At 37.7% G+C, this 14,610-nt stretch overlaps 2 protein-coding genes across 2 annotated transcripts in view; both read right to left on the bottom strand.

Moving 5' to 3' along the window:
• Positions 1 to 5,251, bottom strand: part of igsf11 (immunoglobulin superfamily member 11) — a 230,988-nt gene extending 225,737 nt beyond the window's left edge. Inside the window, exon 1 of the mRNA XM_055147792.1 lies at positions 5,191 to 5,251. Within this exon, the coding sequence (XP_055003767.1) occupies positions 5,191 to 5,251 (61 nt within the window). The remainder of the gene's footprint in view (positions 1 to 5,190) is intronic.
• A 5,021-nt stretch (positions 5,252 to 10,272) lies between these two features.
• On the bottom strand, positions 10,273 to 13,357 carry LOC110159422 (putative uncharacterized protein DDB_G0292636). The gene is made up of 4 exons (XM_055147803.1): positions 13,208 to 13,357; positions 12,960 to 13,045; positions 12,603 to 12,776; positions 10,273 to 10,469 (listed from the first exon to the last, which is right to left on the bottom strand). Exons 1-4 carry the CDS (start codon positions 13,221 to 13,223, stop codon positions 10,464 to 10,466), a joined length of 282 nt encoding a protein of 93 aa, XP_055003778.1. The 5' UTR covers positions 13,224 to 13,357; the 3' UTR covers positions 10,273 to 10,463.
• Between the last annotated feature and the right edge of the window lie 1,253 nt (positions 13,358 to 14,610).

The raw sequence follows: 14,610 nt of genomic DNA, 5'->3' as shown, positions 1-14,610 counted from the left end.
ACCACTCTATTTTGTTCAACCAATTGTAACAAGACTTCAACAGAGGCAAAGGAACTTTCACAATTAAGGAGTCTATTGTATATGTAGGGGCACTCTGAGGACAGCCAAAGAATACCTGTTTAGACAGAACATGCAAAACATGCATCTAAATACAGAATGTTGTAGCCTTGTAGAGCAATAGAAGCCAGAATCTTCTTTCTCTGCAGCAGCACATAGTCTAAACTAGAACCAAAACAAAACCTGGAATCAACAACTGAGGTGCAAGCTAAGATTACCCTTTAGATCAGGGTGGGCAATTATTTTTTTCCAAAACGCTTAATTAAATTGTGCCTAATATTAATAGTATTTCTTTATAAAAAGCAGTAAATAGTGTTGTTTTGACAAGATGGACAGACTGGTCTGAGTATATGTTATGACTAAGCAACGAAATAGTGAGGTTGTTTTACAAAAAATGTCCTAAATAAAAGAAATGCAGCTTTAGTCCATGCATGAGGCAAAATTATCAAATATATTTATTTTGTAATTCCAAATGAGCTTAAACGGGCTGGTCAGAGTCAACCAAAGAGCCGTATGTGACCCCGGAACTGGACAATGCCCAGGTCTGATCTAGATATTATCAATATGAGATGGGTAAGTATAGAGAAGTTGCGCACATTTTTGTACAATATGCTAGGAGTCAGACTGGATAAAGAAGTGGACTAAGCTAGTGTGACGTCACCCACAGCATTCAGCTCCAGTCAAATGAAGCTCATGGGGCTAGCAATTATAAGAGCCAAGTTCCATACGAGGAATAGGAATTTATTCACGGACAAAATAGTGAAATAAAAACACCACGATCATGTAGAGTAGGGTAATACAAACAGTTTAAGACCAAAATGACGAGGCTCACCACAGCAGTTACAGAGAAAGGGGTGACAGTTGTTCAATGTAAAGTCAATTGTAGCCAGTCAGTGTCAATGAAGCCGGAAGCGCCTCCATGCTCACTTCTTATTTGGAACGCAGCGGCTATAATGGTTTAGCTGTGTCCATTACAGTCTATGATCCATGCACATCTATACAATTCCTACTCACTCGCACTCACTGGCAGAGGTGATTTCATAGCACAAAAGTTAAATCAATAAAAGACTATGGTATGTGATGAATGCTTTAACATAACCAACTGATCAGGTCAATGTAGTGACAATGAGTGTGACATGTATAAAGTGGAGGTCGGAGCGCACAGCCAAAACAAGCAACCACAATCAATAGTGTTTGTTCAAATGGCGTTATTTATAGCAACACAAGCAGCGCTACAGGACAGAGACAGGAGAGAGTGTCCTGAGGAGGAAGTTTGTGTGAACAAGTCTATCTGAGCCAACAGCTGACTAAGCTGATGGATACAAATTATTAATGTGGGCACTGAAGTTATACAAGTGCAAAGTTACATGTAGGGGTGTGTGATTATGCCAAAAAATTCAAGTCACACTTCTCTTAGGGCCACTAGGGATCATGTAACAATAACAGAAATATTGTGGTATCATGAAAAGTCTCACAATAATATCGTGGGCCATCAAAATATATCAAATTACAAGTCTGTTTGCTTTAATTCATTGTTATGGTGCAACAATAAAGGAACTACATAGACCATAATCCTTTGCTCCATAACTTATAAAAGCTTGTTTAATAAGACTAACTTAAAATATATGCACTAATTTCAGACTTCCGGTCATTGCACAATGCATACTGGGAAGGATTTTCCGAAAAAGTGAGCATCAAACCGCCATGTTTGATTTCCCAGTGGGATGAGTCTATTGACAAAGCCAGTCTTTTCAAGTCTTTTGAACCATATCACTTTTGTTTCTGGTTCTGATATTGTCATATTTTAGTTATGGGATTCTGACATCGTAATTGTGTGATTGTTGGATGTCCTAACAGCGGAAAACGGCTCAAGAAATGGGCTTCGGAAGTTTGCAAACTCCATAAATGCAAAAGGGAATCAGATCTGTGTGAATCTATGTGAAACCTCAGTTCAAACTGTTTCCCTTCCTTACGGAATTGGGAAAATAGTGAAAGGCAAAGGCGATGGGCAGTACTGATACACAGGAAGGATGAAAAAGGTAACATTGACTGCCCAAGAAATCATCCTGAGTTTGCAGTGAACATTTTGTGTGAACATTTTTGTATTGTATTTTCCCCCATTGTTCTTGAGACAAGCACATCTCTATTTACTTGAATTATGGTGGATTAGTAACTTGTCTTATTAGTGAGGTCGCCGACTAGATAACCATAGCTGAAAGTAGTTTTATTTTTTGTAGTACAATTACATTTTTGTTTACATCCATTACATATGATTATTATTATTATTTTTCTCATGATCTTTGTTTAAAAGTAAATTACTCTCATTTAATGTCATATTGAGAAAATCCAATTGTTCTGAGGCCTCAGCCATTCGTAGAACTGAAGCAATTGGTTGGGGGCCCCTCCAGGTTTGGGGGCCCTAGGCAGCTGCCTACACATGCCTAATGGTAGCACCGCCTCTGCTGTAGAGGACACCAGATGCTGTAATTTTCTGCTTGCAACATAAATTCATACAGACATGTTTGTTCTAAATCATGTTTTAAATTGATCCATTAAACCACAGGTGTCACAGTTTGGTATAGCCAGTCCTTTTCTTTTCCTTAGTGGTCTCCTGCAAAGCCACAGTCACAGTCTGTCTGCTCCTGTGCTTAACCTTGGAGCCTTATAGCTACTAATTTCATTCAGCATATATTTCAAAAAAGTTAAATTTCAGTCTATTTAATTTCTATTCTTCTGCTGACCTTGCACTTTGCGTTGCAACAGTGAAATACCCTTGTGGGGCACATAAAGGTTATCTTATATCTTATCTAACATTCTTGTGCCCACCACACTCCTCCTCACTTTGACTCTAACTGTGCAGGAGACCACAATTTACTGTTTTCATTTGGACCCACTTAATCGGACAATTCTCAGACCCCCCAGGACTGTGTCTCTGGCTGCCCCCTCCTCTTCCACTTTTATATAGAGCTAAATGTGAGCGGCCACGTGGAGCACCTGCACAATCACAGACTTAATTCAATCAGGACGAGGCTAGTGTCCAAATGGATGTGTCACTACAGCGGCTCTAAGTCTCTGAAGGGAAGTGGTGAGGCTTCTGACCAGTGCTGGAAGGTAACAAAGTAAAAGTAGTAAAGTACTCTACTTAAGTATATCTGTACTGTACTAACTGTAGTATATCTGTACTTTACTAAAGTAGATTTCAAAATATATGATACTTTTTACTTTTACTGTTTAAATTTCACTACATTTTTAAATGAACTGAAAAGTATTATTGTTTGAGGCATGCTGAAAAGACTGACGGGTTTATTTTTAACACGTTCAAAGTTTGAGCAAACAAAAGTATACTGACAGTAACAGCCATAGGAAAAAATATTGATTTAATTGTTTCTTTTGAACAAAATTCAGCACAAAACTTTATCAAAATAAGTACATTCGAAGTCTTAGAAGGCCTCGAAATCTGAAAGACATACTTTTTAAATAGATACATTTTTAAATAGATACTTTAACTCTAGTAGATTTTTTCATGTGATACTTTTACTTTTATTTTTGCTCAGGTATCTCTACATTTACTTGTGTAACACAAATGATTACTTCTTCCACCATTGTCCCTGACATGGCCAAGCTGAGAGGCACAGTTGGTGCCTATCAAAGCATTTTTCTGCTGTGCTGCTATGCTGTCGAAATACAAATAAAGAAACAAAGGATCAGAGGACTTTAGGAGCAGTTAACAGTTGTGCTTTGACTCACCTAAAGTTATTTTGTCAAAACTCAAATAGACGTCTCGAAACAGAATTCAGTCAGTGCACAAGAGGTTAAACTTAACTTTATTATTGTCTCATTGATTAGGCTGTACATAACGCACGTTTATAAAATAACTAATATACAAGAAGTGTCTAATTATTTTGCTAGTAAAAAATGAAACTGCGGATTTGGCTCCAGACTAAATACTACTACTACTTTTGACCACTACTTTCGGTGCAGCAGCAATATAATCTCTGCTATCACAGCAAACTGAATCATTCAAATGAGTTTAATTTAGCTGCATTATGTATTTGCAATAAATGTCAAAGCTTGTTTATATTCTTCTCATTCAAGTTAGTTAGATCCCAGTAGGCTACAGCTGCAGTGAAACAAAATACTTAAGTTGTAATTTGTTTTATATTATGGCATGTCTGACAATTTAAGTTCCTCTTGTTTTGAAAAAACATAAACATAGGTCTACAAATCATTAGAGTTTAAATGTATTAAACTGTATACATTAAGCAAATTGTCATGTATCATAAATCATTAGAACTTAAGTAGCTATAATTTTCAATAAAAAGTCCTTTACTTGAAGCAGCCTACATGAGTTGTTGTTATTTGTAAACCCCACTCTACTACACACGTCCAACTTACTGAAGTCACTCAAGTCACATTGCTACTACTTGTACTTTAGAGGATATAGGAGGATTACTAGAGGCATAATCACAACCGCTGCACTTAAACGTAAAATAAGGAGAAGCAGACCTAAGCGTCTCCAAACATGCACGCAACATCCTTCGTATACGACCCTTGAGTCTAATTCCCGTTGGGATAATATAGAAATGTATAACGGTTTCCCTGCTCCTGGGTCCACCTGCTGCTACTGTCTGCTCCCCATGCCTCGCCTCTCGTTAATCGCGCGGATTACCAGCGCAGCCCTCTACCGTCTGCTCCATTTCTATTTCAAAACACTCCCACCAAGCAACGCTGCGTAAAAGCGAACCAGACGCACGCTATTACTGTACAATTTGGAAAGCATTAACGTTTTGTACGCAGAAAGACGCGCGGGGTAAACACGGAGGAGGACGACTTCGCGACTTCAAGTGATCCCAAACCGCGGTGGTGCTTTAGTTTTTTATGGAAATTCAAGAGGATTTATCAACGTGATCCAAGCATACTGTATTAAGAAGATGGATCAAATGGCAATGGCACGCGTGTGTGCTTGCTTGAGCCGTAGTACAATTTAATTCCCTTCGCATCTGCTATTGTCAAAATGCAAATCGTATTGTAGTAGTGATTTACTTCCACGTGATTCAACAGCTTTGAAGTAGTAGTAGTGCACGTTCCCTTCTCCGTAAGAAAGTTGTGAGTAGTTGGAGACAGCAGACTTACCCCCCATGCAGAAAAGCACCATCCAGGCTATCCATAGATCCGAGTTGTGAAACTTCACCATGGTTCCTGGCGGCGCGTGTCCCGTGCGTGCGTCCTCACTTGGAGCCCACTCGCTTCGCTCTTTTCTGGAGTCAACCTTAGTTCACTTCAGCAAAAGTGACAGTCTTCTGCAGCGGTGAAGAGATATCAAACCAAACAGCAAATCAAAGCAAGTCATTCCAGCTATATTCCCAAAGGCAAAAAGATTAAAGCGCTTAAAATTATTAGAAACCGTAAAATTCATCCACCGAGTCTCGCTACTGTCTCCTCCTGCTCCTTCTTTGGTGGCTGCTCACTTGAAGTACAGTCACACTCTCGCTGTGATTTCTCCGCTCGTCTGGGCGCGCTGGGAGTCCACCTGTTGGGTTGGAGAGACCGTCCTTCTGTCGTTGCGAAAGGCGTCAGTGCGTGCCGCTTGTCCACAGTCCGCTTGGCGAGTGTCTCCCGTGCGTCTTGTTGCGCTCCATGCTTTCTCGTGTTCTGCTGCTGCAGCCGAGCGCCGTGCCGCGAGCGCAAAGCGCAACGTGCGACAGGCCGCGGGACTTCCGGGGTTTCTCATTTCACAATAAAAGAGACACGAGATTATTATCGCTTTAGGAACAGTTTGAATGTGGTGAAAAAAGCAGGATATTTATATTAAAGTCAAAATAGAAGGGTTAGAAGGACTGTGACTCAGACACCACCATGTAGCATGTTTCCAAAAATGTTTCATTTCACTTTCTTTTTTTTTCTTTTTTTTATTTAGTAGATGTAAGCTAAATAGGACGAGGCCGACATTTTCACTAAAGCGCATTTCCAGTTTGTGATTTTCTGTTCAAACTCTGTAGCTGGAGTCTATCTAGAAATAGGGAGAAAATATTCAAAAGAAGCAAGCTTTTTATTTTGGGTCCCTTCATGGCTCGACGGCAAATACACTGGAATGGACAAAACCATGATCGTTTGCATGGATGTGGATCATCTATTACCAACTGACATTTGAAGATTAGACCTATAGTAGCTGAATAATATGTAGGGATATATTTAATATGTACGCAATATTAAACAGGCCTGCCTACTTGACAAAAAGTTAAACATAAAGCAGTTTACTTTACTTTAGTTCATTTAGGTCTACTGTACACTGAAAAGAAACTGACAGTAGCAAAACAACATGACAAGGTAGGGTTGTCAAAAGTACTGAAAATCAATATTAAAACTATCGAAATTAAATACTTCTTTGGGCAGATATCAGAACAAGTGTAAGACCACAATATACACTGCAAAAAAGCTTGGCGAAAATGTAAGATATAAGCACTTCAATCTATCTGAAAATGACTTAAAAGTAGTGAAATTATCTGTCCATGCACCAAGATAATTTTTAAATCATAAAATAAACTACTTTTAGACAAGAATGAAGCCGTCTCAGAACTAGATAATAAATCTGAAAACAAGATGAATAACTGAATATATGTTTTAAAATCTTGGCCAGATCAGGGAAAATTGCAGTGTATAATAAACAAATACTATTATTTAGTACAAAAAAATTACAGTATTTCATTATCATTTGGATATCAACTCGAGTATGGGGTCTCTTTTTTTTTGTATCGAGGTTAAAGTTTTAGTATTTTGACAGCGTTATAACCAGGTGATATTACGTATTTTGATAAATAGCCTAAAAGTCGAGGTATTGTTTATAATAGGCTATTTCAAAAAGTGTTGAAGTGGCACAAGACATTTTATTTTCTTTCTAATCCATAGGACTTCCGCTTTTCCGCGCGTGTCTGTGCGTCTTGACGCTCTCTGGAGCTGTGATTGGAGCCCGGGCTGTTGCTGAGAGACCAATGACGCCATCCTCGAGCGAACAAGGGACAGAGACACGTGCGCCCCCTAGTGTTCAAACCAAGGGCTTAATCCACAGGGCTCAACACGAGACAACAAAAGAATTCATAATTTTATCTTGTCTTTCTTTTCCTCCCAAACAATAAGATTAGTCACATACAAGATCTATCAAATTCTCTGATTTCTTGCCATAAACACGTTTTTTCTGCTCAGATCCAGTGAAAAGCCTTGCCGCTATATTAGGCTCATAATAACACTGAGTCATTTGGATAATTTCTAATGTAAATGTCATGGGATCGTCATTGCAGCAGAAGGGGTGTCAGGTGCATTTCACAGGTCTGTAATACACCTACAACTCAGTTCACCCTCTCACACATTTCTGGAATCTTTCAAAATTATAATTCAAAAACCGGAGCTAATTTTCACATCTTTGCAGGTGGCTTTGTGCAGAGCTTTCCACCTGTGCAGTTACAGCGTTTTGAGGAAAACTGCATAAAAACAGGTGGCAGGTTCCCCTCTCCACCTGAAATGTTACACAAATGTTGCACTTTAAGAGTGATTTATGGTACATGGTCACATTTTTATATAGCGCTTTTCCACCCTCCAGGCACTTAAAGCACTTTACATCAAGGAACCACTCACCCATTCACACACACACTCATACACCAGTGTACGCAGACACTAGGGGTGAGGTGGGTTAAGCGTCTTGCCCAAGGACACAACGAGAGCATTCATCTGTGGAAGGAGGAATAGCACTGCCAACCTGTGGGTCAGTGGACCTGACCGCTCAACTAATGATGTTGACGTCGAGAATGGGATTGAAACCTCCATCCTTCAGATCAGTGGACAAGCCTTCTACCAACTGACATATTGTCGCTCAAGTCGTACGCAAGTATAGAGCTTTACTACTTTTACTTTGTCATGTTCCACCACTGGATATGTTTAATGCTTTACTGTGTAACATTCTGTATAGGCATAGCAATACCTCCATGGAGACAGCAGCAGAGGACACTCAGTCAGAAAAGTCCCATAGGTCACCTTTAAATTCTTACTCAGTGGTTTAGTCATGGCATTTTGAAAAGAGTTGCTATTCATGTATTATGAGACATTTTTTAGGACAAAGACAATAACGCATGAGCTCATCTATCAGCTGCCTAATCTTGTCAACACTCACAACCAGATAACACTACACCTGGGAGAAAGTCCTAATTCTACATTTAGTGGGATTAGTGAGGCATACTTTATGTAATGTGTCGCTCCCTCTGTACACGGTCTCAAGATTGCTTTTACTTTGATTTATTTGTTCTTCTCATCCAGATGCTGCACCAGAAGAAGTTACAAGTCTGATCTGTGGAAACTTTGAATAAGCATAAGAGGTAAGTGCTGCTTATAACACAGTTTGTATTGTAATAAAATATTGAAATACAAATTCAGGTATTGATAGTTGGGCCTTAAAATTTGGCCTTAAAAAGTACTCAGAATATTTGAAGTGCCCTCCTCAGACTTTACTGTGTGGTTCTCAGTCATTTATTTTAGTATTTAATAATCAAAATCTAACAGAAATACAGCATCTTTCTTTCCTTTTCTTTTTTTATATACTCGACACATGTCCTGAATGAGTGATCACAAAGAGGTTAAGCTGATTTGGGTCGGTGTACAGCGTTTCAGGTTTAATATCACACTTTTGACCATGATGGATCTGATGAATTGGATTTCTGTTGAGGCTCAGGAAAGATGTCCTCATGATTTATTATTGATTCGCCCTGAAACCGCTCCATTTTTCTTCCTCTGCACCTGCATCAAATATTCACCACACTCAAGGAGATCCTCAAGAAATAAAAGAATGGTGTATAAAAAAGTTGTAAAAACTTTTTTTTTAAACAATAAGAAATGTGATTAGAACTGACAGGTTATGTAGTTAAAAATATTAAAGGGCCCATATTACACTATTTTCTGATCTATGTTATAATGTTGTTTCCTCATCACAAACATACCAGGAGTTGTGTTTTATTCATTTCAGGTTAACAAACACACTCTGTATATTTAGGGTGAGTTCTTCTCTCAAACAGAAAACACTCTGTTCCACCTTGTGATGTCATGTGGCAGTACAGGAAGTGCATTACAGGACATTCTGAGCTTTGGAGATGTTACACCAGGTGTCTCAAACCTTTTTCCTTCAGTGAGCTGCCTTTACAAAAAGAAAATGCCAAAGAGCTACTAATTTTAGCAGTAGAGTGACCACATTTTCAAAATTCTAAACTGCGACACATCTGGGTTAGGATGGTTGGTATAAATAAAAGTGTGAAAAGAGTGACACTGCATTTTTTGCTTTATTGTCATTTTCTGTATTTTTTCTCCTCCTTACTGTTGGCAGGGATCTGATTAATCAAAAATTGTGATAGTTCTGTTTTTGTCCTGGTTAAAACCTGATATAGTCCTGCTTTAGATCAAATTCGTCAAAAATAGAGACACCTGGGATATTTCTTGTATAAAAGACAAATCAGTGGTTTTGTATAAAGCTGCTGAAACAGGGGACACAGGGCTCAAAACTGGATCTGTCCTGGGGAAACAGGGACATCTGGTCTCCATCTTTAGCGATCACAAGAAATTGATCATAGCAAAGCCTCAGATTTGCAACAGTTTGATATACTTATAAAACATAAACCTTTATCCATTTATTAGTGCACACAGTTAGGCATTAATTAGTTAGTGTAATTAGTTCATTTAGAAATCCTTTGGCGAGCTACTGGGAAGGGGGTGGAGAGCTACTGGTGGCTTCCGAGCTACAGGTTGGAGAATCCTGTGTTAGACTAATAAACCAAGATTACTCAAACCTGTGCACGTGAAACAAAAAACAACTCTAGGTGTATTTTTGATGAGGTAACAGCATTATCATATGGCTTAAAGCTTGCAAGTCAATGTTGAGTAATACAGGACCTTTAAGAGAAGGACAATTTATAAACTAATAAATAAAAAAATTTACCTTTTGATATGTGCTAGTGCAATATAGTATTAGTTCAACTAAATATTTTTCGAATAAGGTAACACACATAAGCATTCCACTTTCTATCTTGCTATTATAATATCATCTAACTGTAAGCTAAAAGTACATTTTGAAATTGGACCACAGAATATCCTGGAAAGCCTTTTTACGGTGTTGTTTCAATGTGATATGCTGCCATCTTGTGGTAATAACACATGCACACACTAGACAGAGGAGTTGTAAAGTCCGTTTTGCAGTTGTCATAATATTTATTTATCTCAGTCTACACAGCACTGATACAAATCTAGTGTTTCCATGACTACAATGAAGAGACAATGGAAACAACGGCACAAAACGTACGAGATAAAGCATAAAACCTTTTGACGTAGAGATAATTACAGTCGATTAGGTGAGCCGATGGATCAACAGGGAACCTTCAGTCCTGGAAACAGAAGAAAAAATGTGTTAATATAGGAACAGTGATAGTGATTATGACATGAGTATGATATGAGTACTATTTCAGAAGTTATAAAGTTTATGGTTAACCATAGTCAAGAATGGCAACGTTACACAACAGTCATAATTTTGCATTTTGGATGGACCTTTCGACGTTAATGACATAGGTAGAGATTTTCTCACGACTACTTCTGTATTTTTGTACTTTTCTTTTTAACATTTTCCCACAAACTGCTGCTTAAGTGCTACAAAACTATGATAACACTATTCTGCCAAACCAGGCAATAATTTATAGGGACTGAAGTAAACAGAAGTGGTGTAATGTAGTCATGAAGTTAGGTCAGGCCATGACAGGTTTAAAATATGTTCCAATGTGAGGTGGAGTCCAGTGAACAGCACTTTTGCAACTCTGCTAATCTTGAATTGAAGGCGTATATGATGTCTTCCATATGGTCCATTGTACTCAGTCTGTTTTGTTTATGAAATTTGCATAGACGACCATTACTACAACAGTGCTGATACAAGCACGTAATAGTTCTCAGTGGTACTCATAGCACATAACCAGGTCAAAATTACAGTAAAATAGAAATTATAAAAGGAAAAGAAATTGCCATAGCACTTTAGGATATGTTCACACTTTCTAGTTTAGTCCTGATGTAGACTAGGTTGGGTTTTGTTCTAGTCCTGGTCCAGTCCAGCAGGTTTAGTCCCAGTTTTGATGTGGTGTGTTCAAGGGTGAAGTACTTCCAATACCAATAAACTGAGATTACGGTTACTATGACAGCTAATACAACAACGTCCTACTACAGTTTCTAACTTCAACTACTTTTATTACTACACCAAATCTGAGACCTACTATTATTAAAAATGCTACAGCTACTTAGTATATAGGCTTACCAACTAGAAAAACTTCCTTTGCAGCTAAAATAAAGTAAATTTACATATAAAATGCATTTCCTATTATGTAAAAATGTGTTATAACTGCTACTACATCACCTCCCACAATGTTTTCAGCTTGTTTTGTAACTAAATCAGTGAAATGACAGTAAATACTTAACATATTTGTGATGACAAGTAAAGTATTTAAGTAGTTGTGTGACAGGTATGTCCAAACTGTCCCAGGAGGCAAATGCTAATTGGACCGTGTTTCCTTAAACATTTTTTAAAGCAAAGTTTTTGAAAATCTGCCTTGAGAAAGCTAATGTCAAATATGCAACACTGAACAAAACAAAATTTTGACTTTTGAGGATCTGAACATGGATAAAGGTCTAGTGACTGATTCTAACCTGTTATAAATGCACATATTTGTATCAGTCACTGTATTGTCTATGGCGCTGTGCTTCTTCTGTGTTTAGATATGGGGCAGTTGCAGAGAAAAGTTTGGACGTTCCTGGTATAGATAAACAAATGCACCATACATCTGCTATTTTGATATAAAGCTGAAATCATGATAAACCAAAGCAGTTCTATTAATGGAAAGCGAGTTCAGTGAAGAGGGCAAGGCGTGTCCGACACAAACTAGACTAACACGTATTTCTTGTTTTAGAAGAACCATAGTCCTTTGATTACATGATGATGATGAGTTGTCGTGGTAGAAACCAGGTGTGACAGCTATGCCACCAGTCTAACTACATTTACTTATATGTGGACTTATACCTAAAACTACAACTACAGCATGGGAAAAGGGACAAAACAATGAGTAGGCCAACCTGTTTTGCATACATAGAAACCAACTGACATGAAGCTACTGCAAGAGGTAACAGATAATATTTTAAATAAGGTTAACTACTTTCTTAATAAATATATTGAACTGTATTATTGATTTTGACACATTCCTTCTGTTGAACTTAAGTTGCAGCAGTGCGGACACCCCCTTTATTATAAAATCTATATAATAAACAATATAACTAGCATTTTAATTAACTTTACTGACGGAGCAAAACTGTTTTCTCTTGCAATTTGACGCACAAAACACAAATTCTATATCTTAAAAGTACCAGATAAAGTAGAAATAAAGTAGCTTAAAAGTTATGACAACTTCATCTGCAACTACTAGTACAGTTAGACATTTGATACAGCAGGGAAGTTAGGCATTCTAGATATATTGTGTCTCATGTACCTCATCACTGGAGGAAGATGAAGATGAAGAGGAAGAGCCTCCCCCTCTCCTTTCCTTTCCCTCTTTCTTGTCTTTCTTCTTCTTGCCTCCGTCTTTGTGTTTGTCCGATTTGTCCTTATCTGACTTGTCCGACTTGTGGGACTTATCCTTGTCTTTGCCTTTGCTGCCACCATCCTAAAACATAAATTCATACCATTTAATCTTTACATTATTTCAATTATTATGCTACTCTAAAGTACAAGCACATTCAAAGGCTCACACTAAAATGGTTCATTCAAATTATATCATGTATGGTTCAGAGACAACACCAAAACAGAATAAACCTTAATAGATTTTATAGGCTTAATATTGCTTTACCTTGTCCTTCTTTTTGCTCCATGGAAAACTAAACTCATCCTTGTGTCCGTCCGACTTCTTCACCACCTCCTCCTTAACTTCCAAAGCTGCTCAAAACAAAAACAGTTCACATTTTAAGAGCATTTGATCATTTTCAATAACATCAAATAACAAAACACACAAAACTACATATATTCGGGGTATTTCAGCAATTTAGAAACGGGAATCACTAAGGCATTTGTTTACAAAGCACCATAAACTGATCTTACCTTCTGACAGATCCATGTTCACTGCGAGTTTAATCACACTGATGAAACACACACGACGCAGGAGGAATCTGAAGAGGAAACCTGTCCAAACCACACCTATGTCACGTGATCAGCCAATCCACACCCCAATCACGCCCAATAAGGAAGTGGCTACAAATATTTTAACACTTGATGAGCTGGATTGCTGTGTTGACTATAAACAGACTGTATGTACTTCAGTCACAACAGAATCTGGAGAGAGGACACATGCGCACTCAGAGCCTCCAGAGGCTGCACTAGCACTGATTCATGACTGGCTGAAGGAGCTGGGGTTTAGGCAGTGACCATTCAGATCAGAGAGAGTCCTTTTAAGTTTAAACCAGTTGGATTTCAGCATTGAAACTTTCAGCCCAAATGTCAGAGGTTTCTTGTTGGATAAAGAGCAAAAGCACCAGATTTTAAATAAATAGGACATCAATCAATCAATCAAACTTGAGTGCTTTTTATACAAAAATGCAACACAAAGCGCTTTACAGAGATTAAAAACAATCTCACATTTCCAGGCCTTGGGTCTTGAGACTGAGATTACTATCTGTGACCTAACTATTTTTTACTTCTGCTCATTCTACTAACTATGTGGAATCTGATATAGCTATCTTCTTTACAGCTAACTGTCTGAAATATGGAAATGTATACTAACTATCTGGAATCTGGGACACTAACTATCTGGAACCAGTACATACTGAGAAAAAAGAAACAATCTGCAACAGCAGCACATACAGCAAAAACACATAATTGTCATCAGCAATAGCTATATTTGTTTTGAACACATTTACGTCATTTCTGGGGATAGGTAAAGTTTAAGTGTTTTTTTTTTTTTTTATTGAAATCTTACATACAGTTCCTTAATTTTGTACCTTTCACTTTATAAGCTTTAAAAGTCAATCTTGTTTCAATGATAAATACTCAATATTTTATATTCTAAATGCCTGTTGATATTTTTATGTCTTTAAATTATAAATGGTATAAGTTTTATTATACCATATGGATATTGTAATATTGAAGTATTATTGTAGTAGGATATAGTGTACTGATGAGGGGTGTAATGATATCCAAGTCTCATGATATCATATCATCACGGTATGATACTTATTGTGATATGGTGGGGAAGCTCACGTTTAGGGATGTAACAATATCTAAATTTCTCGGTACGATATTTTCACGATATACATCTCACAGTACAATATTTACTGTGATATTTTGTGGAGGCTAATAAAACTGTTAATATACAACTTTTTCCTCTTAAAATGCCTTGACAAGACTTAACCCAAAGAACTAAGACTTAAAAGTGCTTAGAACTGTTATTTCTTCTTGAAGTCTACACTGAAATGGAGCAAAGGATCATGGTCTATGTAGTTCCGTCT

This window comes from Boleophthalmus pectinirostris, unplaced genomic scaffold (genome assembly GCF_026225935.1).
Source record: "Boleophthalmus pectinirostris isolate CB_2022bp ecotype Guang Dong unplaced genomic scaffold, ASM2622593v1 HiC_scaffold_9, whole genome shotgun sequence".
Classification (NCBI taxonomy): domain Eukaryota; kingdom Metazoa; phylum Chordata; class Actinopteri; order Gobiiformes; family Gobiidae; genus Boleophthalmus; species Boleophthalmus pectinirostris.
This window is presented reverse-complemented; position numbering and strand designations above follow the sequence as displayed.